Raw genomic sequence first — 27,466 nt, 5'->3', positions numbered from 1 at the left:
ACTTCCTCTTCATCCTCCTGCCCTAACCCCCCAAATTCGACCCCTATAAACAAGTCGCCAAAGCACTCAATCCCTGCTTGCCGTCACCCCCTAAACCCAACATCAAGCCACGTCGGTGCAAACCTATGGTTATTAAAGAAAGATCGGCACCCACACCAATACACCCTCCAGCCCCAAATGCTGCTTCCACAGCCCCCCACACCCTTAGGGCCTGGTGGTTAGCATAAATGCTTCACAGCTCCAGGGTCCCAGGTTCGATTCCCGGCTGGGTCACTGTCTGTGCGGAGTCTGCACGTCCTCCCAGTGTGTGCGTGGGTTTCCTCCGGGTGCTCCGGTTTCCTCCCACAGTCCAAAGATGTGCAAGTTAGGTGGATTGGCCATGCTAAATTGCCCGTAGTGTCCCAAAAAGTAAAGTTAAGGTTGGGGGGGGGGGGTTGTTGGGTTACGGGTATAGGATGGATACGTGGGTTTGAGTAGGGTGATCATTGCTCGGCACAACATCGAGGGCCGAAGGGCCTGCTCTGTGCTGTACTGTTCTATGTTCTACTGGGCTCACAAGAGTACCTGACCGGCGGGAATGGTAAAGGTGCAAACAGCGAAGCCCTCAAACACGTACATTTACACAATGCCATCCTCCACCTTCCCCCACAACGACCCCTCCCCCGAGCCCTTTTCCTAACCATAGCAATATTTGCCACCCAATAATAGAGCACCATATTCAGCAATGTCAGTCCACGTACCCACCCCCTCTACGCTCCAAGAAAGCCCGCCAAACCCACGGCATCGTCCCTACCCTCACAAAACCCGAAAGCAGCCCATTGACCATTTTTAAAAATGACTTGGGACTGTCATTTTCACTGTCTGCCCACCTTCATATGCTCCACAAATCTAGCTGTGGTAGTATGGCTAGAGAGATCATATTACCGGAGAACCAAGCTGCCATTGGTACATCAGCCTCGCTGCCCATTGGCCCAGGCAAGTCATGCGCCTCTCTGCCAATTGGTTGTGGCTGGTCATGTGACTCCCCGACAATTAGCTGAGAGGTTGGTAGCTCCGCCTACAAGGCGTGGTACAAGAGCTCGTACTGGTTGGCAGTCGGCCTTTCTCCGTATGACCACTGCCGGGCTCACATCTAGCGTATTAAAGCCTGTTGTTTGGAACTTCACTGACTCGAGTCCAATTGATGGTGCATCACTAGCCAAATTCAAACTTATACATCTGCACCCAAATCTGTGCAACCTCTATGCCCAAATACCAGAACTAGCCCCCCTCTAACAGCAGTTTTCCCAGCATCAAATTGGAAACACCACTCTTTCCCATATTCAATTTGTATCCCGCAAACTGGCCAAATTCTCAGTGATGCCTCCAATGCTGCCCACTGGGTCTGAAATATATAACAGGTCCTCCGCACACGATGAGACCCTGTGCTCGACGTCCCCCTGCTCAATCCCTCAACACTCCAAGTGCTATGGCGCTAGGCGTCAAGACAAAAAGCAACAGGGAGAGCCGTCACCCCTGTCTTGTACCACAATGCAGCCCGAAGTACCCCAAACTCACTCGGGGCTGGTCCGCACACTCGCGACCGACAGCCTTATAAAGCAGCCCCAGCAAATGCACCCACTCCACCCGATCAAAACGCCTTCTCCGTGTCCATCGCCACCACTACCTCCTGCCCCTCCGAAGGAATCATAATTACATTGAGTGACCTCCTCACATTCACCGACAACTGCCTCCCCTTCACAAAACCCATCTGATCCTCGCCCATCACCAGGATGCAGTCCTCAATTCACAATGCCAACACCTTCCACAATACCTTGGCGTCCACATTCAATGATGATATTGGGCAGTACGACCCACACTGCTCCAGGTCCCTGTCCCTCTTCAAAAATCAGGGAGATGGAAGGCTGAGTCAATGTGGGGGGGGGGGGGGGCACGTTTCCCCCACTCTCTCCCTAGTTTCATTATACACACTCACCAGCAGTGACCTCAGGCCCGCCCCACACATTCTTACATTTTATTAAAAAACTCTACAGGGAATCTGCCCTTCCCTGCCTGCATCATCCCCATACTATCCACCACCTCCCTTAGCCCAATTGGTGCCTTCAGTCCCCGAACCAGCCCCACCTCCATTTTAGGAAACTCCATCCAGGAACCACCGCATCCCCTCTTACCCCGTTGGGGGCTCCAACTCTTAGAGCCTCCTATAAAACATCTCAATCACCCCTATTCACTCCTACAGGGTCCATCACCCTTAACTCGACCGATCTTCCTCGCCACCTCCTGCTTTCTCAATTGATGGGTCAACATCCTGCTCACCTTCACCCCAATACTCGTACACTGTTCCTCTGCCCCTCTGCAGCTGCCCCACTACCTTTCCCCTAGAAACTCGTCCAAACTCCATCTGGAATCAGCCTCTCCTTCAGCAATCCTGCCTCCAAATATCTCCTGTCCACCTCAAAATCTTATCCATCAGAGTGGCTCGCTCCTCATGTGCCCGAATTAATATTAACACCCCCCTGGCTACAGCCTTCACTGCCTCCCACAGCATGGCAGCTGTGACCTCCCCCACTGTCGTTCAACTCCATGTAGCCCAAATGGCGCCCTCACCACCAACAACTCCACATCCAGCTTGCACTGCAGGCTCTGGAAGTACATTCGGTTAACATGGAGAAGTATGAAAACTCCATCGCCGTCAGCCTCCCAAACCCCCATGGCTCCACTCCCTCCATGAACCCCCTCAGCTCCTTCGCCACAGCCGACACCTTCAACGACTTGGAACTCGACTGGTCCAAGCTCGGATCCATGACCGTGTTAAAACCATCCGCATAATCAACCAATGCGAGGCCAACACTTGCCTCAGAAAATCCACGTCATTCGAATTCAGGGCATAAGTGTTCACCAGCACCACTGTCATACCCTCCAAATTCCCACTAACCATCACATACCTCCCCCGCAGATTGGCCACAATGCTCCCTACCCCCCAGATTGTCCACAATGCTCCCCATCTCAAACGCAACCCTCTTATTGACCAACACCGCTATCTCCAGCATTGAATTAATGAAATACCTGCCCCACCCATCCCTTTCTCAACCTCGTCTGAGCCCCACCACCCTGCATCTCTGCAAGAAAGCCACATCCGCCTTCAAACTCCTTGGCCCATTCAAGCACCTTGCATTCCACCTGACCAGCCTGGTCAGGGAAGGGGATCTTCCCGCTCGCTTCCAATCAGCCATATCCATTTTTGGGCCAGCCCATGTCACGCGATTCTCCTGACCCACCCTCTGATGTCCACCATCGATCTCTTCTGAATTGTGCCACACCAACACCACCCGTCAGCAACCCCCGCAACAAACAACTCCATCACCCCCCCCCCCCCCCCCCCCCCCCCCCCCCCCCCGCTGTCCTCCACTCCTTCCTCCTGGCTAACCCTCTACTTCACTCACGTTAACTAGCCCACCCAGCTAACATGGTGACCCCCACCCAAGCGCTGGAACCACCATTCCTCCATCCAGTTCCCCTCCCCCACCCAACCATCAATCCCCCAAAAAAGTAACAAAAAGGTTAACTTACCATCATTGTTTATTCCCCGGAAGAACCTGCCCCAGAAAAATCGACCAAAACACTGCACACAAAACTCCTCCAAAGTTGTGTCCTCACACTCCACCCAGTCTACTGTCCCTCAAATTCCATCGCCTCTTCTGACATGCCAAAATAAAGCTCTCGCTTCTGGAAAGTCACCCAGAAGGGTAGAATACCCCAAATTTCACCCCCTTTACAAAAAGGCAGCCTTAATCAGATTAAACGAGACCCTTCTCTTTGCCTGCTCCACACCCAGGTCCTGTGCACTCGGTCCACCTCCGGAAGCAGAGCGAAGGCCCTCTCCCCCATCAGTTTCTCAGGCATCCTTGTCACATACACAGCAGCTTCTGCACCAGGCATCCCGGCAATCACCTTCAGATATCCCTTCCATCCTTAACATTTGCTTCCTGGAGCGATTCTCCTGATCCTCCACCTTCTCCTTTCCCGCTTCACTCCCACCTCCGTCACCAACAAGGACAACTGCTCCTCGAGCTCCCCCACCGCCTCCTCCACTTTCTGGATTGCCAGGCCCCCTCTGCTCAACGCGCTCAATCCCAGAGGTTCCACCACCTTGGCTAGGTCTTCCAGGCCTCTTTCCTGGTTCCCAATTCTGAAAATTATTCAGGAACTCAACTGCTCTATGGGCAGGCAGTGTGCCCCCTCTTTTCCCCCGCCATCTGTGGAGCACCATAAAAAGACTCTCCTGCTCCTGGTGCTCTTTCTTTCACTGCTCCTTGTCAGTGGATCCATCCACCAACCACACCAGAAGAGTATTACCTTCCTCAGTCACTCCTGAACCTTTTACCCTTGCAATACTATGCCCTTCGGCCACGGAAAATACCAAAACTTCAGGAGCAACCAAATGTGCGACCATTCACTTCATGGCCGCCACTGGAAGTCTACTTGTGCGATTACAATCATCCCTTCATCTGGGCTACTACATCAGGGAACATGCTCAAAGCTACCTGGGGTCAAGTCAGTAATTGCCTTATCTGCTGTATGAGGGGGTCACTGACAAGGCCAGGTGATAGCTCCTCTTAGTATAAAAATGTCATTTAGTATAATCTTTTCACCATTCAGGGCAAAATGAATATATTCAAAGATAAAAGAAAAGACAACAATTTAAATATTTGTAATAAATGGCATTTTTAGTTAGAAGAGTGGGTGGGGAAATCTCTGTTGCAAGATGTTTTCAAAATTTTATGGTAAAATGATCCAATTGCTAATGAAGGAAAATTCTCTGTTGCCTTGGAAACATTATTTCAGAGCTCCAAAAAGGAATTGGCTATTGCGAGCTTTGCCTCAAGGTCTAGCCAGTGATGCAGACTGCATGAGTTGATTAAGAACAGCACAGGACAATAGTGCTTTGGAAACTTATAGCTCTTGATATTGTGCTATAAAGAGCCTAAAAAACATGCAGAAATAGGTCTTGCACCAGACAGCAACCACCAGAGCATCAGTTCTCTTTGGTGACCAGCCTTCTTAAGGAAGTGACCATTTGAAAATCTCGATGCAGCATCATCGGTCTGAATATTACAGATGGCAGGGTTCCACCATCTGAAGAGTCGATGAAGAACACAACCTCACCCACACCCCTGCAGCACTAGAATGCGGGTCAGTTGGCTGTAAGCGGGACTTCCACCCCTCAGTCAGAAGTCCCAGCGCTGCCAGACAACCTGATGTGTGTGTGTGTGTGTGTGTGTGTGTGTGTGTGTGTGTATGTGTATAGTGAGCACTTGGGGTGCCAGCTGAGGGAGGGGATCCAGCGGCCACTGGACCTTAAGGGGTGGGTGCTCAAACTCCGAAGAGAGCTTCTGGTGGAGGCCAACACGAGCACCACCCTCCCACCCCGCTTCCTGCCACAGTTCCAAGCCAGTTGTTCCCCTCACATTAAAAAAGGTAATTCCTCCTGCCAGTCTAAATATGCAGGTTGGGCAGGAGGCAGTCCTTAAGTGGCTATTATTTGACCACTTCAGGACCTCAATTGGGCCACAGGCAGTCCATTCGACAGCTCCCCTGCTGCAAGTGAAATATCCATGGGGCAAAGATGCCCAATTTTACACCCATCCCTACTTCAGGGGATAGGGTAAAATGCAGCCCATATTGAAGAGTGCAGCAATAGAACAAAAGGTATTTGTTCAAGTGTTCAAAACAGAATCACTCAGTTTGGTGCACGAGACTGGCATTACGAATGGTTGTTTTTTAAAATTCTCATCCTTATTTAAAATCCCTCCATGGCCTTTCCAGTTCCAAATTTCTAGAGCTCTCCTCCAGCCCCACAACCCTCCAAGGTGTCTAAATCCCTCAATTCTGGCCTCATCAGCAACCTGGATTTTAATTGCACCAGCGTTGGCAGCCACGCCTTCAAGCCCCCGAGTCCTAAGCTTTGTTACTCCATCAGGATCCTCCTACCTTGATCATTTCCTTAAAGATTCTCCTTTGGCTTAAAAATAGATATTGTTCCATGTGAAACCTCACGAGACCCACGGGGACAACCTAATTGATCTCCCTGTGGAACTCATGGAAAATAAACTTCCCCATTGATGTGTGGAGGCCTTTTAACTGAAACTCATGAATTCAACCCTTAAAAGTCAGCCCAGATTGGGATCTCCGTGACCGGTAATCCCAGTTGCGACCCATGTGCGCCGCATTGCAGCTTTTTTTTTTGTAATAAAGTTTCATTTTATAAAACACAATATAAACAAATCCAAACCAACAAAATACCATTTACAAACCCCTACCCTTTAAAAAGAAACCCAAACCAGAAACACTACCTAGAACACCCACTTCCCTTGGCCCACTGACTGTGACCAATTCCTAAAGATAAACGACAAAGGTTGGCACCTCCGACCGGCCCAGGCTCAGGACCCACCCCCAAAACCAAAATCCTAATCTATGGACCAGATGATTTTCACAGAGTGGGGCTGACCCTTGAGACCTTGGTGGGATCGGATACGAATGCCCTGCCCCATTTCAGGCAGATCCCATTTCTGCCAGCATAGGGAAGGTGGTGGTTCATCACACAGGAGGAAAGCCTGAGCTCAACAAGACTGTTTGAAATTAGTGCGGAGTTCAAAAAGGTCCCATTTTCTCCAAAGTGATTTAACACACTGTGGGAACCATGATTTTAATGGAGTTGACGCAAGAGGTCTTGAAGGAAAGATGATATTTGAATATAACAAGTCATTTAAATGCCCAGTCTTTAAAAATGAAAACAGGCTGCAGCTGGTAGTTGGAGTGAAAAAATTGAGTGAAAGAGCAAACACCAGCTGTTGAGTTCATTGACTGACAGGTCAGTGTGGTGTAGAAAAAAAAGTAACCAATACTGTGTAGAAAGAATGTAGTCTTCTGTTCTCTCAATTCAATAGACTTCATTGTTGACATTTTTTATTAAACTGGAGTACCTAATTATTCCCCCCCCCCCAATTAAGGAGCAATTTAGCATGGCCAAATCACCTACCCTGCACATAGTTCGGTTGTGAGGATGAGACCCATGCAGACACGGAGAGAATGTGAACATTCAGGGTCAATCCACACAGACAGTGACCCAGGACTGGGATCAAACCTGGGTTCTCAGCGCCATGAGACAGCAGTGCTAACCACTGTACCACCATGCTGCCCTTTATTGTTGACATTGTCTAAAGTTTCTTATTACAGCTGAGCTCATTATGAATGCTTGGCTGAGATTCAAACATTTAAAAACAACATGCAGGAGTGGGCCACGTTCACATTTTGATTGGCAGTTTTAAAATGCAATTAGAAGGATTAACTTTGTGATGTTGCATGTGAATAAGTGGGGACTTAATTCTTTTGAATGGGAGTCATTTTTCAGTACTAAGTGCCTATGTAGAAGAGCATTCTTAGCTTGGGAGGTTGTTTTTCATCTCCACATGATTCCTGCCCATAATGGATGCTGGGTGAGTGGCTCATGGGAGGTGGCACACAATGATCAGCATGTTATTGGTGAGGGCTACGAGGGCTCAACGGCCTTTAAAATAACTGGGGGGGGGGGGGGGGGGGGGGAGTCTCATGGAACCGAGAGGAGTTCTCTAACCTGTCCACCTTGCCTGTCTCCTTGGCCATCTTCAAACTGCCTCTGGAAGCAGCAGGTCCCACCCACCTCCAGGTTCACCAAGTTGGGAAATTTCTCTTGTGGATAGCACAGTGAACATCCCTTCAAATTTGAAAAAAACAATTATTCATGACTACTCTTTTCTGCCTCGCAGCCATTTTCACAAGTGATGTAGCTCATTCGCCTCTGACCCCATTGACTTCAATATTTCTAACTAGTCTATTATGTAACACTTTATCAAACACCTTCCGAAAACCCAACATCAACCACACTACTTTCACAGCCCTCTCCATTAACTCCAAGTTAATTTTATGATTTGACTTTAAACAAATTTGTTAGCCATTGTTTGTTAAGCCATGTTTTTACAAGTCCTGTGGAAACTCTTTAAAAAAAAAGTGTAAAATTGTTTATTCTCTTGAGATGTTTCCACCTATTTTCTACTAAGTTACAGCTGACAATTAGGAGAACCCTCTCCGAAACTAAGTAAATGCAATTCAGAGCAGAGGGATTTCATCCACTCAATAATACAACAAAGGCTTGTTGATGTTATAATTCCCGAGAAACAGTATATCCCAAGTTGGCATGACAAGGTTTCCCAACTAACTGCACACAATACATAAACTAGTACCTGCACAATACATAAACTAGTACCTGCCCAGAGAGCACAAAATGAGTAAAGCGAGTCTCAGCACTTGCTCAGTCCTAGTAAGTGAAAATTATTCATCAGGGCAGACTAGAGCAAGTACATGGAATAATGTAATAATAATTCCGGGGCAGCACGGTAGTTAGCATAAATGCTTCACAGCTCCAGGGTCCCAGGTTCGATTCCCGGCTGGGTCACTGTCTGTGCGGAGTCTGCACATCCTCCCAGTGTGTGCGTGGGTTTGCTCCGGGTGCTCCGGTTTCCTCCCACAGTCCAAAGATGTGCGGGTTAGGTGGATTGGCCATGCTAAATTGTCCATAGTGTCCTAAAAAAAAGTAAGGTTAAGGGGAGGGGGGGGTTGTTGGGTTACGGGTGTAGGGTGATCATTGCTCGGCACAACATCGAGGGCCGAAGGGCCTGTTCTGTGCTGTTCTATATGTAAAGAAAAATGAGAACTAATACAATGGTTAGATTTAGACAATAGTCACAATGATACCAGACTCTTACTGGTATAAAAAAGGACCAGAAGAAGCAGTTATTCAACTGCCAGAAAGAGAGAAAATATTCATACATTTTGAACATTCACAACCAATGTTGTACTTTGGATTGTAGTCATGTTGTAATTTAAGAAACTAAGTGCATTTAGCCATATTTCTCGAGAACACTGTGCCCCTATATATTTTCTGGCAGGCAAATCCCTTAAGTACGTGAAATGTTGTGGAGAGTTTAAAATTACAAACTTCCAAGCACACGCAACAATTTTTGTTTCCCAATCACTTTGATGAGGTGAATTTGTTTAGTCAAGAAAAGCATTGCATTCTAAAGTTTAACTGTGTCAAAACAATCAGGTTGCTGGCAAACAGAGCCAAGAAAGAAGGAAACAAACGTGAAGTTCTGTAGAAAAATAAGAACCGCGACAGTAATGCAGACCAATCAACTGTGAAACAAATACACAAGAAATAATTCTGCCGGCACGATTTATCGATGGCGGATGGGACACGGCTGGTAGATCCCAGGAGAGGCCTCTCCCGGGATTCCCGATGGTAATCACGCCTCACTAGATCGAACCAGATCTCACGAGACATTGTGCGCGGAATCCAGATCACAATGGGCGGGAGGGAGTTTAAAACCTTACTAAACTCTGCCAATGCAAAGTCGAACCTGCTCCCGGGATCTACTGGCCTCGCAGAGACCACCCCAGCCGGACACCATTTAGTACTGGTCTGCACAAACAGGGACCAGGCAACCTGTATTGGGGCAGAGTGGCATCCTGGTGCCACCTGGGCACCTTGACATTGCCAGCCAGGAACTGCCCATGTCTGCATGGGTCTCACCCCCAGAATCCAAAGATATACTGGGTAGGTGGATTGGTCATGCCAAATTGCCCCTTAATTGGCAACATCTAAAAAATAATTTAAAAATGAAAAATTCATAATGCATTGCCTTCTTGAACTGCTGCAGACTCTGGTGAAGGGTCACCCACAGTGCTGTTTGGGTTGGCTCTGATTGGAAGTGGCATTGCCATGGAGAAAGTACCAGTTGATGACACCACACAGGTAATGGCAAAGCATTGTTTGAAATTTAAACCAGGCAGCTGGACCTTGAAGAGAATGAAGTTCTCTGTTGTCGAGAGTCTGACATTTCCCAGATGCTTCTGTTTACGATGAACTGCAACACGCTGGCGATGTTGCCTGTTCCCAACTGGAAGGAACTATTTGCTGGAAATCTACCCAGCCTCTGGATGGGCCATCCTCATGCTGGTTTCAGACTTCAGGGCCGGGATTCTCCCACAATTGGCAGGATGGCCCGGCACCGGCTCGAAGTGCGGCGCGAACCACTCCGGCGTCTGGCCACCCGAAAGTTGCGGAATCCTCCGCACTTTCAGGGGCTAGGCCGGCGCCAGAGGGATTGGCGCCATGCCAACCGGCAGCAAAGGGCTGCCGCATGCGCAGAATCGGCAGCATGTTCTGGCGCACTGCCGTATTTCCTGCACATGCGCAGGGGGTTTCTTCTCCGCCCCCCCCCCCCTCAAAATCCTGCCCCAAGTCTTTGTCAAGGGCATGTCACAATTCCATCCCTACTTCCCTCGTGAAGCAAAGCTTCCTGGAGGTACTGCTCATTCCAAAATAGGAATGATACTCCCAGATCGTCTCCCAGATCGTCTCCTCATTTGTGGTTTTCTACTCCAGAGTTTCCCCTCTCTGCTTATGTAGCAAAGCAAGTTGCACTAGAATTAATACCCTCATCCCTGTGCAAGGTAATCAATCATAAAAAAAGATACAATGCAGGAGGAGGCCATTCGGCCCACTGTGTCTGCACGCCTCTCCAAATGAGCCTCAAGACCATCTCCCTGCTTTTCCCCAGTACCCCTGCATATAAAACATCTAATGCCCTCATGAATGCTTCTATTGAACCTACTTCCAGGCAGTGCATTCCAGACCCAAACCACGCACTGTGAAAAAGTTCTGTCTCACATCACACTTGCACGTTACATCTTTTTTCTTCCTTTCCTTCCTCAGGAACATAGCAAATTTCCTCCAGCAACTCACACGTGATTTCAACTCCCGAGTGCAAGTCAGTCAAAGGCTTCCCAGCTGCATCTTCCGGAGTGTCCCTTTAAATAGCTCCAGTCCAAAGAATATCCTGCTTCATAATCCTTCAGAAGTAAATAAGCTACCACCTGCAAGTTTGTGGATGGATTTTTGTATCCTAGTGTTGAATCAGCCCATTGATGTCAGCGGCATCATGATCACACACATTCTGTGACACAATGGATGCACGCAACTGCGCGACTTCACCAAATGGGAAACAACCCATCCACCTTTGTTGGGAGATATCAGGTAGCCTAAAAACAGTTCTCCCAAAATTAATTTTGCACCGTTTGTAGGGTTGATGTTGATGGGACCTCACTGTACACAAACATGTGTTGTACACACCTACACAGCAAAGCTCTTTAAAAACAATCACAGAAAATAGGAGCAGGAGAAAGCCATTTAGTCCTTGAGCTGCTCTGCCATTCATTATAATCATGGCTGATCGACTTCCAGTTGCGGCAATGAGTGAGTGAGCCGCACATTCGGGGGCTCTCACTCCGGCGGGGCTTTAAGGACCCGATTCCCAGAGATAGCGGGACTGTGGAGCGGCGAAAGGACGGCCACGGAGGTGCGGAGGAGCGGGCAGCGCTGAATGGAACCACGGGAGTGCAGGAAGCAACGAAAACGGGAGAGGAAGGGACAAAGGCAAGGTGCAGGGGAAGCTGACCCGGGACCCAAGATGGCGGACCTCGGACCCAGCAAGCACTGGAAAATATGCTGCAGGTTATTAAAAACAGTTTTGAGTCGTTGAAGCGGGATAACTTGGACCCACTTCAGAAGGCAGTGGATCAGCTGAACCAGAGGCTGGATGCCCAGGACGAAAAAGTTAAGGAGCTGGGAGAGGTGGTGGAGGAGCAGGCGGATGCGCAGACGATTGCGGCGCCAGAAGTCGACGGGTTGAAGGAGAGGCAGAGAAGACTGCTGGACAGAGTAGAGGAGTTGGAAAAATAGAGCCCGCAGACAAAATTTGAGGATCATTGGCCTCCCGGAGGGGGCTGATGCCGCAGCGTTTGTGGCGGACCTGTTGATGCAGCTGATGGGGGCTGAAGCCTTTCCGCAACCGCCAGAGCTGGAGGGGGCACACAGAGTGCAGGCAAAACAGATGCGTCCGGGGGGGGGGGGGGGGGGGGGGTCCCCCCGTCCGATGGTGATCAGGTTCCACAGGTTTGTGGAAAAGGAGCGGGTGCGGCGATGGGTAAAGAGCACCAAGAGCAGCACGTGGAATAACAGTGTTCTTCACATATACCAGGACCTAAGCCAGGAGGTGGCTAGGCGGCGAGCAGCCTATAAACAAGTTAAGGAGGTGTTATTCAAGAAGCATGTGAAGTTTGGTCTGCTCTTCCTGGCCCGTCTTTGGGTTACGCATCAGGGCCAATACCACTACATCTCCGAGCCCGAAGAAGCGATGGACTTTGTGAGGGATCAGGGGCTGGTCCCGAAATGAAGTCCCACAGACGCTAACTAGGGTCCGAGAACTACCGTTTGAAGGGACGCCGATTGTGCCTAGACTGTTGGTCAACTGTTTTAAAAGGTGCCATGTGGGGTATTTGGGGTTTTTTTTCTTCTGTTGGGCTCGCTGAGTGCACTGGAGCCGGTATTGCAACAAAGGGGTGGACAGTCAGCAATGGGGATAAAAGACGTGGGTTGGGGGCTTTCGTTTTATATGTTTATGGTGTGTTAGGTTTGTTTCGGGTGGGGGTTGTAGGGGTAATGGGGTATTGCAGGGTTATTTTATGAATGCTCGGAAAGGGACGTGGGTTAACACTTTTCTGTTTACGCGGCGGGAACTGTATTGCACCTGGAGCAGCCTCGCGGGGCGGTTTGAGGTTTACATTTTGTTTGACCTTCCTGTGTTAGTGAGATTGCTCCAGTGGGTTGGGGGGGATGATATGCTGGGGACGAGGTCGGGGAAACAATGGGAAGGAGACAGGTGGGCGCCGGAGTGATGAGTCACCGGGCTAGCAGATTGGCTAGTCAAGGGAGTCAGGTGGGGGGGGGGGGGGGGGAAGGAAAAAAAAAAAAAAAAAAAAAAAGAAGAGTATACAGCCAATGGATGGCAGGGGTGGGGATGTTGCTGGGTGGGGGGGGGGGGGGTGTTATTCTGCTGACATGGGAGGGATCTGAAGGTGGTAATGGAAAGAAGGGCGGGGGTGGAGGCGGCCAAGAGGCGAGCCAAGAATGGCGCGGCGCACGGGCCAGGGGCGGGCCCGAGAAAGGTTATAGCTGACCGGAATGGGGGGTGGGGGGGGGGGGGTGCCCCCCAACCAGGCTGATAACCTGGAATGTCAGGGGACTAAATGGGCCAGTTAAAATGCCACGTGTGTTCGCGCATCTGCGGGCTCTGAAGGTGGACGTAATTATGTTGCAGGAGACACATCTGAAAGTGTCTGACCAGACTAGGTTAAGGAAGGGCTGGATCAGCCAAGTCTTCCACTCGGACTTGGATTCTAAGTCCAGGGGGGTAGCAATTATGATCAATAAGCAGGTTCAATTTGAGGCGGAAGACACTTTAATACGGTTCTTGACCCGGGGCTGGACCGGTCATGTCCCAGAACGGGTAGACTCCCAGCAATGGCAAGGGAGCTGAAAGGGTTCATGGAGCAAATGGGGGCAGTGGACCCCTGGAGAACCAGACAGCCGACGGGAAGGGGCTACTCGTTTTACTCACATGTTCATTGATTGATTTCTTTATCTTGAGCAGGAGAGGTAAAAAATACGGAATATTCGGCAATCACTATCTTGGACCATGCCCCGCACTGGGTGGACCTGCAGGTCGGGGGGCTGAATTACCAACGCCACAATGGAGGTTAGACGTAGGACTGCTGTCGGAGGAGGGGATATTTGAGAGACTTCGGAAGTGTATGCAAAACTACTTGCAGGTGAACGATACGGGGGAGGTTTCAGTAGCGACCCTGTGGGAGGCGCTGAAGGCAGTAGTGAGGGGGGAGCTGATCTCAATTCGGGCTCACAGGGTCAGGGCGGACAGAGCAGAAATGGACAGATTGGTTAGGGAAATATATCGGAAAGACGAGGAGCATGCAGGGTCCCCGGGGGAGGACGTACTCAGGGAGAGGCGGAGATTACAGGCAGAACTGGGGGTGTTATCCACGAGTAGGGCCATGGAACAACTTAGGAAGGCGAGAGGAGTGGTGTATGAGCATGGGGAGAAGGCCAGCAGATTGCTAGCGCAACAACTCAGGAAGAGGGAGGCAGCCAGGGAAATAAGTAGAGTGATTGATGGGGAGGGGAGAAGAGTGGAGGACCCGGCAGGACTGAATAAGGTATTCAGGGACTTCTATAGTAAGCTGTATACTTCGGAGCCCCCGGAAGAGCCGGAGGAGATGAAAAGGTTCCTGGACGGGCTAACATTCCCAAAAGTAGACGGGGGACTAGTGGACGGGCTGGGGGCCCCGGTTGGAGTGGAGGAGGTACCGGGGGGCCTAAAGGCCATGCAGTCGGGGAAAGCCCCAGGGCCGGATGGATACCCAGTAGAGTTTTACAAGACGTTCTCGGAGTTAGTGGGACCGGTCTTGACGAGGGTTTTTAAATGAGGCAAGGGACAGAGGGACCCTGCCGCCGACGATGTCGCAAGCCACCATCTCGCTGATATTGAAGTGGGACAAGGACCGGGAATCTTGCGGGTCATATAGACCAATCTCCCCGATCAATGTAGACGCCAAGCTCCTGGCGATTAGAATCGAGGACTGCGTACCGGAGGCGATTGGGGACGATCAGACAGGGTTCGGGAAAGGCAGGCAGCTGACAGCTAACTTGAGAAGATTGCTTAATGTGATTATGATGTTCCTGACAGGCAAGGAGGTAGCGGTGGCAATGGACACTGAAAAGGCCTTCGATCGGGTGGAGTGGGGTTATCTGTGGGAGGTGCTCGGACGGTTTGGGTTCAGGGAGGGACTGGTGAATTGGGTCAGACTACTGTACCAGACCCCAAAAGCTAGCGTTAGGATGAACAGGGTAGTGTCAGATTATTTCAGACTACATCACAGGACCAGACAGGGATGCCCACTCTCCCTGTTGCAGTTTGCGCTGGCCATAGAGCCGTTGGCGATTGCGTTGAGAGCTGCAAAGGGATGGAAGGGAATGGCTTGGGGCGGGGTGGAACATAGGGTTTCTCTCTATGCGGACAACCTGCTCCTCTAAGTGTCGGACCCTCTGGCCGGGATGCAAAATATACTGGAAATACTGAGGAAGTTCGGCCGGTTTTCAGGGTACAAATTAAATATGGCCAAGAGTGAGATGTTTGTGGTGCAGGCAAGGGGCCAGGAGAATAGACTGAAGGAGCTGCCATTTAGGCTGGTTGAGGAAAGTTTCCGGTATTTGAGGATACAGGTGGCACGAGACTGGGGCAGGTTGCACAAGTTAAATTTGACCAGGGTGGTGGAACAAATGAAAAAGGGAGTTTCGGAGATGGGATGCACTCCCGCTGTCACTGGCGGAGAGGGTGCAGACTGTAAAGATGACAATCCTCCCTAGATTCCTGTTCATCTTCCAGTGCCTCCCGATCTTTATCCCGCAGTCCTTCTTCAAAATGACTGGCAAAATAATCGTGAGCTTTGTCTGGGCGGGAAAATCCCCGCGGGTGAAGAAGGCGATGCTTGAGAGGAGCCGCAGCGAGGGAGGGCTGGCATTGCAGAGTCTGATCAACTACTACTGGGCGGCTAACATAGCCATAATAAAGGAAGTGGATGGTGGGTATGGGGTCTATTTGGGAGCGGGTGGAGGCGGCTTCGTGCAGGGGCACCAGTTTGGCAGCCCTGGTCACAGCTCCCCTCCCGCTGTCGCCGGCCAGGTACTCCACCAGCCCGGTAGTGGGGGCGGCCCTGCGGATATGGGGCCAGTGGAGGAGGCATGTAGGGGAGGTGGGTGCATCTGTCTGGGCACCAATATGTGATAACCATCTATTTGCCCCTGGGAGCATGGATGGGGGGGGTTGCGAACACGGCGGCGGGCAGGGGGGTGAGGAGGGTGGACGATATGTTCCTGGAGGGGAGCTTTGCGAGTATGAGGGGCTTGGAGGAGAAATTTGGGCTGGTATGGGGAAATGATTTCAGGTACTTGCAGATGCGGGACCTTGTCTGCAGACAGGTCCCATCCTTCCCACGCCTCCCGCCAATAGGGATCCAAGACAGAATAGTCTCTAGAGGAGTAGGAGGAGAGGGTAGAGTCTCAGACATTTATAAAGGTGCTCATGAAGGGGGAAGAGTCCCAAACGGAGGAACTGAAACTCAAACGGGAGGAGGACCTTGGCGGGGAGATGGAGGACGGGCTGTGGGCAGAAGCCCCGAGTAGGGTAAATTCAACCGCAACATGTGCCAGGCTCGGCCTGATTCAATTTAAGGTCGTTCACCGGGCTCACATGACGGTAGCTCGGATGAGCAAATTCTTTGGGGTAGAGGGTAAGTGCGCTAGATGCGGGGAATAAGATGTATTTATTTGGTCAGTCATTTCTTTATTTCCCATTATAAATTCCCTTATTTCTGACTGTATAGGACCAACATTTGTCTTCACAATCTTTTGCTCTTCACATACCCAAGGAAACTTTCACAGTCAGTTTTTATGTTCCCTACAAGTTTACTCTCGTACTCTATTTCCCCCCTTCTTAAATCAATCCCTTGGTCCTCCTTTGCCGAATTCCAACCTGCTCCCAATCCTCAGGTCTATTGTTTTTCTTGGCCAATTTGTAGGCTTCTTCTTTGGAACTCATACCATCTTTAAACTTCCCTTGTAAGCCATGGTTTGGTCAATTTTCCAGTTTTATTTTTGAGCCAGACAGGAACAAACATTTGTTCCAATTCACCCATGCACTCCTTGACTACTGGCCCTTGCCTATCCACTGACAATCGCCCAACATTTCCCAATCCATCTGTGGTAGTCGGGATTAGGGGTATTGCGGTACCTAGGTTGAGGCTGTAAAATCATTGGTGTGGGAGGTACCTGAGACAGGAGGATTATTGGTGAAGCCTGCCTGCTGGTTCCGCCCAGTAAGGCGGAGTACAAGAGTCGGTGTCTCCCTAGCAGCTGCATTCTGTACCTGCACTGCTGGGAGAAACATCTAGTCCAATAAAGCCTTAAATTGTCATCCAATCTCGCTTCCGGAGTCAGATTTGCCCATCTATATGCAGATTAAAATCACCCATAATTACCATTGTTCCTTTATTGCATGCATTTCTAATGAACTGTGAAACCATGTTGGGACATGATGAGGGAGGAATTGATGAGGAGGAGTTATATGAATGAAAAGTTCCTCCTGTCTTTAGTTCAGCTACCTTTTAATTTAAAAAAAACCTGTCAAGTAGATAGATTAGTGTGCACAGTTATCAGGATTTCAGCCATGTCAGAGCAACAATTCAGTGCTTATGCTAGACTGAGCAGAACAACCTGCTCAATTTGATGGGTAAAATTAACATATCTGGACATAATGTACTGTACACTTTTGTACACTAATATAGAACTGGAGTAATAAGAAAAAAAAAAACTTGCCAAATATTTCTATCTTGCACTCATCAGGACACATCTCAAAAATACTAGTATAAAAGGGGGAAATCATCTTATACTGTATGAGAAGTTAAGGGAATGCTGGTTGGTTGGTAAGTTCTTATTTTATTCATTCATTCAATGAGTTTTGTTGGCTAGGGCAGAATTCATTGCCCATCCCGAATTCCCCTCGAGAAGGTGCTCCCTTCTTGAACCACTGGGATCCCTGCTGATTTGCCCTCACTCATTTTACACTCCCTTTCAAGGCATTTCACTTCTATTGATCTTTGAGATCAATAACAAATTTCTACCACACTATTTTATTTTATTTTTTTTTTTTAAAAGTGATAGAAGATACATTTTACACACCGAGACACACACACACACACACACCTCGATAGTGCTCATTTCATATTTCTGGGGTTAATGTTGAAGCCCCAGGGGCAGCACAGTGGGTTAGCCCTGCCTCATGACCCCGAGGTCCCATGTTCGATCCCAGCTCTGGGTCACTGTGCATGTGGAGTTTGTACATTCTCCCCGTGTTTGCGTGGGTTTCGCCCCCACAACCCAGAAGTGCGCAGGTTAGGTGAATTGGCCACATTAAATTGGAAAACAAAATGAATTGGGTACTCTAAATTTTATAATTTTTTTTTTTTTTAAAACAATGTGGAAGGCCTATGCAAAGGTGACTCACCAATCTGCTTGCCATATATTTACATTGTCAGAGAACTGGCAAGTGTTCGAAAAGGCCTTTTTCCTCTCCTCAAGAAAAAAAGGTATCTCTCTTTTCCTATCGGCCTTTGAGAAGATGCACACCTCGTACTGACTAACATTTCTAACAGGGTGGTTAAATGAGTGAACATCCCCAGTACTGGTTTGCCTGCCTCAGTTGTTTTCATGGAATAATAATATGTGCAGTGAAGGAGAAAGCAAACAAACTGAACAGGGTTGGGTATTAACATGACCAACAAATTAATTATAGTTGTTCTTCCATCACGGACGACAGGATCGCAACACTGGACGAACTGACAGAGAAATTTCAGCTAGCCGGGGGGGGAACGAGCTACGGTACCTGCAGCTCAAAAACTTCTTCCGAAAGGAGACAAGGGCGTAGCCACAACCGCCACTACTGGAAGACCTACTGGACGCAAGTATCCTAGAGAAGGGGAACTGTAGCGACATGTATGACCGACTGGTAGAAAGGGACGACACCGTACTGGACGCAACAAGAAGGAAATGGGAGGATGACCTGGGGATGGAGATAGGGTGGGGACTCTGGAGCGAAGCACTGCATAGGGTCAACTCCACCTCCACGTGCGCAAGGCTCAGCCTGACGCAACTAAAAGTGGTACATAGAGCCCACTTAACAAGAAACCGTACGAGTAGGTTCTTCCCGGAGGTGGAGGACAGATGTGAACGGTGCCAAAGAGGCCCGGCCAACCACGCCCAAATGTTCTGGTCTTGCCCCAGACTCGAGTACTGGACAGCCTTCTTCGAGGCTATGTCCAAAGTGGTGGGGGTGAGGGTGGAGCCATGCCCGATAGTGGCGGTCTTCGGGGTTTCAGACCAGCCAGATCTATTCCTGGGGAGGAGGGCGGACGCCCTTGCCTTTGCCTCCCTGATCGCCCGCAAAAGAATCCTGTTTGGCTGGCGGTCAGCAGCACCGCCCAGAGCTGCAGACTGGCTGTCCGACCTCTCAGAATCTCTCCAAATGGAGAAAATCAAATTCGCCATCCGAGGGTCAGACGACGGCTTCCACAGAACGTGGGAGCCATTCATGCAATTGTTCCGGGACCTGTTTGGGGCCAACGTACAAGAGGAAGAATAGTCGGGTGGCCAAGAATCAGGGGAAAATGGCCGGGAATCGGGGGGGGGGGGGGGGGGGGCTAGATGGCTAGCTAAGGCCCAAAACCAAACTGTAAATAAATGCCTATAAACATGTGCCTCGGCCATATTGGGGAATGTAAAATATGTATGCCGGCTAAAGGGGGCGGCCACAGTTGTTATTATGAAGATGCTTACCTGTAAATATACATGTTAATTGTTGCGTATTTTTTCTTTCTCTCTAATAATTTGTTGGATATAAAATATGAAAACTCAATAAAAAACATTTATAAAAAAAAGTTGTTCTTCCATTGTGGTAACAAAAATTATTTTACACAAGTATATTGCCCGTGACACCTGAACAATGATGATGGTTAAAGTAGTAAATGTATAGTTCAGAAATAGGCTGTTTCATATTTGCAGACAAAAATCAATATTCAATGCTATGGTGCCTTGCCTCAGAAATAAAGCACACTAGTATTTATGTTGAACCTTTGCATGTAATAAGATGGTGATTCACCCGAGTATCAAGCCACATATGGAGGTATTAGCTCAGATGACCAAAAGTTTGGTCATAGGTCAGTTTGAAGGTGCATCTTAAAGGTGAAAGTAGGGAGGGAATTCCAGAGTTTAGGGCCTAAGCAATTGTCAGCATGGCCACCAATGGTGAAGTGAATAAAATCATGGAAGCTCAAGAAGCCAGGAGTACAATTAGGTTATGGAGAAATCAATATTTAACAATATATACATAAGAAAAACAGCAATAAATGACACACTGTACTGGTCTCAGTTTATTCATTTATAGTCTCTAACTATTACATTACTAAGAAATTAATTATAATCGTTCTTCCATTGTGGTAACAAACAATTTTACACAAGTATAATAAAAATAAACAATTGTTTGTCAGTGTTTTGCACTCCTTCAGTACTTTCATTGTTTAACTTAAATTAAAATTTCAATCCATCCACCTCTCTACGTGTTGGCTATTCTCGGTGCCATTTAGGAAGAATAATGGAAGTGTGCGGGTGCTATTACTGTGCAGGAAGCATTGGGAACACACAAGGTATTGACGAGCAAGATGTGGTTGGCATTGTAAATGTTCAGAACCTTCTTACAATGAAAGAGAATCTCAGTACGTGAATGCAAGCAAACCCAGTGAAACCCGAAATGTGGCTCACTTAGCTTTCAGCAGCACCACACAGCTGAAAATATCCCTCAGTGTAGATCATTAAGACGAATCAGATGTCTTCTCCCACTGCACCAAACAGCAGGCAGAATAAGGGCTGCATGTGTTTCTATTCAGACAGTTATTAAAATGAATGACTTCTGAAAAGGTAATATTCTTCTATACACACACATTTTTTAGTCTGAGGTACACTCTCCTTATTATCTCTCATCACATCACCTTTACCACTTGAGTATTTCTCATGTCCCCAGTCTATCCCTCACAGGTGGAAACCAAGCTTTGATTTATGAACTAATTCATAATCATCTGCCATATCTGCTGCTAATCCCACAGTTTTAACCCTCTGCTCTCCCACACGAGTTCTCACTACATCAGAAATTGAATTTTTAAACTCCTCCAAAAGTATAATTTCTCTGAGAGCTTCATACATTGTCTATTTTCAAAGCCCTTATCCACCTATCAAAATTATTCTGTATGATCCTTTCAAACTCCATGCACGTTTGACCAAATTCTTTCCTAAATTTCTAAACCTTTGTCTATAGCACTAGCTCATATGCACCTAAGATGGATTTTTTCACCTCCTCATACGACTCAAGATACCTTCCCCGGTAGTGATGCAAACACTTCACTAGCCCTACCTACCAACTTTGTTTGAATCAGTCCACATGTCCTGTAGCCATTTCATTTGTTTAGCTACCTTCTCAAATGAAATGAAAAAGGCTTCCACTTAGTTCTTGTCAAACCTTGGACATATTTAAATAGATTCCCACCAAATGACGCTCTCTCATTATCCTCATCACAATCATCCAACTGTACATTTCCCTTTACGCCTGCCAATTTTAACTGACCGTCATGTTTCATGGCCATTTTCTGAAGTTCAAACTCTCTCTCTTTTTCTCTGATCTGTATCTCCCTTTCTCTTTGTTCTGCTAGGGCTATTCTTTCGGTTTTCCTTTCTTCTCTCTTTCATATTTAAGCTGCTTTAATTCTCTCATGTTCCATTTGTTTAAGTTGCATCTGAATTTTTGCCATTTCCAATGAGTCAAACTGTATCTCAGGCAACTTTAAATGCTTAGCCACAGTCATAATTACCTCATCTTTTCGCATTTTGTCGGGTAATGTTAACTGCAATGTTTTTGCCAAACCTAATAGTCTGCTTTTAGTCTCTGTCCGTAAGGTACTGCGTGTGACCGTCTCCACCCCCAAAAACTTCAGAGCCTCTGAAAGAGCCATTGTCCACAACACACTCCCTACTTAAACTAAAATACCACACCTGAAAAGCAACCACAATTATGCTCACCCCTCACTGTCTTTAAGTTCACTAAGCCCCCGATTTGTTACGGGCCAGGGTTTAGGAGAACCCCAAAGTGTATCATGGAGTTGACCTGACCCACAACTTTTAACAGATTGTGGTATGGGGAGCACACCACCCATTATTCAGGTGTGGTACAGCAGAAATGGAATAGTATTTTTTAAAAGCAAAACAATGTTTATTCTATGAACTCAAGTTAACCTTTTTAAAACATAGTTAGCATCTTAGCAACCATTAATTCAAATACAACCCCCAAAGACTACAACACTAAGTAATCCTTTAAGCTTTCCTTTTAACATCCATACGACTTAAAAAATACCTTATAGCAGAAGCACATCAGGTTAAAGTCACTACTGAAAACATTTATAATTCTGAATTCACCAAATGATCAAGAGATAGTCTTTTCATGGCAGAGAGATCAACAGTATAGCTGCTCTGTCTGGCTTCAGCTCCCACACTGAAAACAAAACTAAAACACACCCTGCAGCAAAGAGCCAAAAACGAAAGTAAAAGGCTGACAGACAGCCCAGCTCCACCCACTCTGACATTACTGCAGTAATAAACACCAATTTCTTAAAGGTACTCACACTACAGATATTTATATACACACCCATTTCTTACAGGTACTCTCACATGACAGTCTTTTTTAGAAATTTAAAGTATCCAATTAATTTTGTTTTCCAAGGGGCAATCTTGCGTGGCCAATCTACCTTCTGTACATCTTTGGATTGTGGGGGTGAGACCCACGCAGACATGGGAAGAATGTGCAAACTCCACATAGACAGTGAGACAGTGACCCGGGGCCGGGATCGAACCATGGTCCTCAGCGCCATGAGGCAGCAGTGCTAACCACTGTACCACCATGGCACCCCTCTTAGTCTTTGTATTAGCTCCTTTTCCCACCCTTCAAAAAATACCTTAGTAATAATAATCTTAGTAATAATAATCTTTCTTAGTGTCACAAGTAGGCTTACATTTACACAGCAAATGAAGTTACTGTGAAAACACCCTCGTCGCCACACTCGGTAGTGCTTGTTCGGTTACACAGAGGGAGAATTCAGAATGCTAATTCAGTCAACAAGTGCATCTTTCAGGGCTTGTGGGAGGAAAGCGAGCACCTGGAGGAAACCCACACAGACACGGGAAGAACATGCAGACTCCACACAGACAATGACCCAAGCCGAGAAACAAACCTGGGTCCCTGGTGCTGTGAAGCAACAGTGCTAACCACTACGCTATCGTGCCGCTCACAATGGCCTAACAGGGATGCCGAGATATTTGGAGCATTTGTAAATAATGCTACGGCCATTTTTCCCAAAAGCAGCATAATTATTCCTTAAAATTTAAACTTAGAAACCTAGAACTCCTACAGTGCAGAAGGAGGTCATTCTAAAAGAGCACTCCCTACCTAGAGCCAGGCCCCCACTCTCTCCCAGAAATCCCACCTAACTTTCACATCTTTGGACACCAAGGGGCAGTTTAGCATGGCCAATCCAACTAACCTGCACATTTTTGGACTGTGGGAGGAAACCAGAGCACCCGAAGGAAACCCACGTAGACATGGGGAGAACGTGCAAACTCCACACAGACAGCAAGAATAAGACATCTTACAACACCAGGTTAAAGTTCAACAGGTTTGTTTCAAATCACAAGCTTTCGGAGCGCAGCTCCTTCATCAGTGACAGTCACCCAAGTCCAGAATTCAACCTGGCGCGGTGAGGCAACAGGACTAACCACCATGCTGCACACTTGAAATAATTATTTTCTCCTGTTACCTATTTGGTGAACGTCTTTTTAAAAAGCACACCCTCAAAGAACAATGTTCCCAATGCAAACTGTCAAACTGTGACCCTGCCAGGAAGAGAGAGAGTGTGTGAAATGAATGGCCTGTTACACAACTCAGCCAAATTCAATGTATTCTCACCCAATTTATTTTCCGGCCTTCTCAGCAAATTTAGGGCAGCATGGTAGCACAGTGATTAGCACTGTGACTTCCCAGCACCAGGGTCCCAGGCTCGATTCCCCTCTGGGTCACTGTCGGTGCGGAGTCTGCACGTTCTCCGTGTCTGCGTGAGTTTCCTCCGGGTGCACTGGTTTCCTCCCACAATCCAAAGACATGCTGGTAAGGTGGACTGGACATGCTAAATTGCCCTTAAGTGTCCAAAACGGTTAGGAGGGATTATTGGGTTACGGGGATAGGGTGGAAGTGAGGGCTTAAAGTGGGTCGTGCAGACTCGATGGGCCGAATGGCCTCCTTCTGCACTGTTTGTTCAAATACAAATCCTTTTCACCAGGAAACATGTCTCAGTTATTTGTAATATTCTGACACCTAATCGATTTAAAACAAATCTGCCTTTCGACTGTGATAAAATAATCTGGAGGCTCAGCAGTCTCCACAAGAACTACATTGTCACCTCGAGCGGGAGTGGAATTGGGCGCGAAATCAGCTGGATCTGTCTCATTATACATAGAATTACATAGAATATACAGTGCAGAAGGAGAGGATTATAAAAGATACGATTTATAATCATCTAGATAGGAATAATATGATTAGGGACAGTCAGCATGGTTTTGTGAAGGGTAGGTCATGCCTCACAAACCTTATCGAGTTCTTTGAGAAGGTGACTGAACAGGTAGACGAGGGTAGAGCAGTTGATGTGGTGTATATGGATTTCAGTAAAGCGTTTGATAAGGTTCCCCACGGTCGTCTATTGCAGAAAATACGGAGGCTGGGGATTGAGGGTGATTTAGAGATGTGGATCAGAAATTGGCTAGTTGAAAGAAGACAGAGAGTGGTAGTTGATGGGAAATGTTCAGAATGGAGTTCAGTTACGAGTGGCGTACCACAAGGATCTGTTCTGGGGCCGTTGCTGTTTGTCATTTTTATAAATGACCTAGAGGAGGGCGCAGAAGGATGGGTGAGTAAATTTGCAGACGACACTAAAGTCGGTGGAGTTGTAGACAGTGCGGAAGGATGTTGCAGGTTACAGAGGGACATAGATAAGCTGCAGAGCTGGGCTGAGAGGTGGCAAATGGAGTTTAATGTGGAGAAGTGTGAGGTGATTCACTTTGGAAAGAATAACAGAAATGCGGAATATTTGGCTAATGGTAAAATTCTTGGTAGTGTGGATGAGCAGAGGGATCTCGGTGTCCATGTACATAGATCCCTGAAAGTTGCCACCCAGGTTGATAGGGTTGTGAAGAAGGCCTATGGTGTGTTGGCCTTTATTGGTAGAGGGATTGAGTTCCGGAGCCATGAGGTCATGTTGCAGTTGTACAAAACTCTAGTACGGCCGCATTTGGAGTATTGCGTACAGTTCTGGTCGCCTCATTATAGGAAGGACGTGGAAGCTTTGGAACGGGTGCAGAGGAGATTTACCAGGATGTTGCCTGGTATGGAGGGAAAATCTTATGAGGAAAGGCTGATGGACTTGAGGTTGTTTTCGTTAGAGAGAAGAAGGTTAAGAGGTGACTTAATAGAGGCATACAAAATGATCAGAGGGTTAGATAGGGTGGACAGCGAGAGCCTTCTCCCGCGGATGGAGGTGGCTAGCACGAGGGGACATAGCCTTAAATTGAGGGGTAATAGATATAGGACAGAGGTCAGAGGTGGGTTTTTTACGCAAAGAGTGGTGAGGCCGTGGAATGCCCTACCTGCAACAGTAGTGAACATGCCAACATTGAGGGCATTTAAAAATTTATTCGATAAGCATATGGATGATAAGGGCATAGTGTAGGTTAGATGGCCTTTAGATTTTTTCCATGTCGGTGCAACATCGTGGGCCGAAGGGCCTGTACTGCGCTGTATCGTTCTATGTTCTATGTTCTAAGGAGGCCATTCAGCCCATCGAGTCTGCACCAGCTCTTGGAAAGAGCACCCTACCCAAGGTCAACACCTCCACCCTATCCCCATAACCCAGTAACCCCACCCAACATTAAGGGCAATTTTGGACACTAAGGGCAATTTATCACAGCCAATCCACCTAACCTGCACATCTTTGGACTGTGGGAGGAAACCGGAGCACCCGGAGGAAACCCACGCACACACGGGGAGGATGTGCAGACTCCGCACAGGCAGTGACCCAAGCCGGAATCGTACCTGGGACCCTGGAGCTGTGAAGCGATTGTACTATCCACAATGCTACCGTGCTGCCCGTACATCAGGTATCAATCCACATGTCTTCAGGCAGTAACCCAGCCTGAACTGGATGTCTCTCCCATCCATGACGCGACTCAAACAAGGCGACATCTTTTTGAGAGAGATTTTATATTTTAAGACTACAACCGTGCCGCGGGGTGAGCTCTGACTATTAATGCGCGTCACATTGGGAAGGTTGAAACAGCAGCAGCCATTTGAAAATTGAAAGGTAAAGTGGGATGAGCCCAGGGCCCTCGCTGCTGTGGGATTAATTTGTGGGGGGGGGGGGGGGGGATCCAAACGTGCGCAGGCCCATTACATACAAATTAGGACTAAAAGATGGCTAATGATAGGAATGGTCTGGAAAAGTCAGAAGGAATTTGTATTGACATGATCTAAAATGTAGGCTCAACTGGTCCGGCCGCAAGGCAGTGACGAGGGGAAAACACCTGAACTAAACTCCATCCCAACCGACTGTTGTCCTCCTCGCAAAATTCCGTTCATCGCCAAAATATAGCAAAACATTTCGGGTTGATAAGATTGCACATCCATTACAAAAAAAAACATAATATTCCCAGACAAGCAGGAGCACTTACAGCAGCGAGCAGTCAGACCCCGGAGAACGCTGTGCAAACCCTCCATTTCAGGGTTTATTGCAACCACTCTGCATTTAACTACATAACCCCGAAAGACCAAAAACCAAAATAAAGCCTTTGCAATAAGAGACTTTCATTCATTGCCATTTTCATCATTGCGGTCTCTTTTTCGTCCCTCCTGCCCGTTTAATTTAGAAGCTGACTTTGGGACTGCAAGACCGAGCTGTTCGCGGTGACTGAAAGATAAATGAATTACCCGGCTCGTGCTTCCCGGGGTTGTCCGTCATCTCGATGGCCAGCAGCTCCCGTGTCTCGAAGCTCTTGCCCACCGTGTAGATGCGGCTGATGCTGGGGCACTGGAGCCAGACGCCCACCAGTGCTTCGCGCAGCTCCCGGTACCGGTGGTACTCGAAGGGGATGCCCTGGGACACCCAGTCGGGTGCTCGCGGGCTGCCGGCGGGCATCGCTGCCCAGGCTACTGTCGCCCACACGGCCGAGCAAGTCAGGAAAAGCCGACACAGGGTCATGTTCAACCGGGGCTTGGTTGCTGCTGCCAGCCGCACCTCAGAAGGCGCCTAACGAGTGAATGGAGAACGGCTCAACCCCCTCTGCGCCCAGATAAGAAACAGCAGCGCGAATAAATTGACAGCCCGGCAAAGGGGAGGAGCTGCTCACTGCTGACACAAACCAATCTGATACACACACACTTTAAAAGGGCATTGTCAAGGTTAAAGGAGATAATTAAATTCTGATTGCACATTTGCATAAGTGTTGGTGTGGCACCTTTTTGTCCTTTCTGTTATCAGGATGTTGTGACCTTTGCATTTTTCATACAGTTCAGCGGAACCAAAGAACATTTTTATTATCATTTCGCTATCAATGAAAAAAAAAGAGAACAATACCGACGTCCACCATTTCCTACCTCATCTGACAGGGTAAGGTGGGCGACTGTCAGGAATTTAAGATCAGAGCTGACTCCTAATAGAATTTTACAGTGCAAAAGGAGGCCATTCGGCCCATCGAGTCTGC

General features: G+C 48.0%; 1 protein-coding gene across 1 annotated transcript in view; it reads right to left on the bottom strand.

Moving 5' to 3' along the window:
* Positions 1–27,078, bottom strand: part of cpe (carboxypeptidase E) — a 199,871-nt gene extending 172,793 nt beyond the window's left edge. The window contains exon 1 of the mRNA XM_038792117.1: positions 26,694–27,078. Coding sequence (XP_038648045.1) covers positions 26,694–26,964 — 271 coding nt within the window. The 5' untranslated portion in view covers positions 26,965–27,078. The remainder of the gene's footprint in view (positions 1–26,693) is intronic.
* Positions 27,079–27,466: the final 388 nt, after the last annotated feature.

Source organism: Scyliorhinus canicula, chromosome 3, assembly GCF_902713615.1.
Source record: "Scyliorhinus canicula chromosome 3, sScyCan1.1, whole genome shotgun sequence".
Taxonomy (NCBI): Eukaryota; Metazoa; Chordata; class Chondrichthyes; order Carcharhiniformes; family Scyliorhinidae; genus Scyliorhinus; species Scyliorhinus canicula.
The sequence above is the reverse complement of the archived record's forward strand: the minus strand, read 5'-3'. Positions and strand labels throughout refer to the sequence as shown.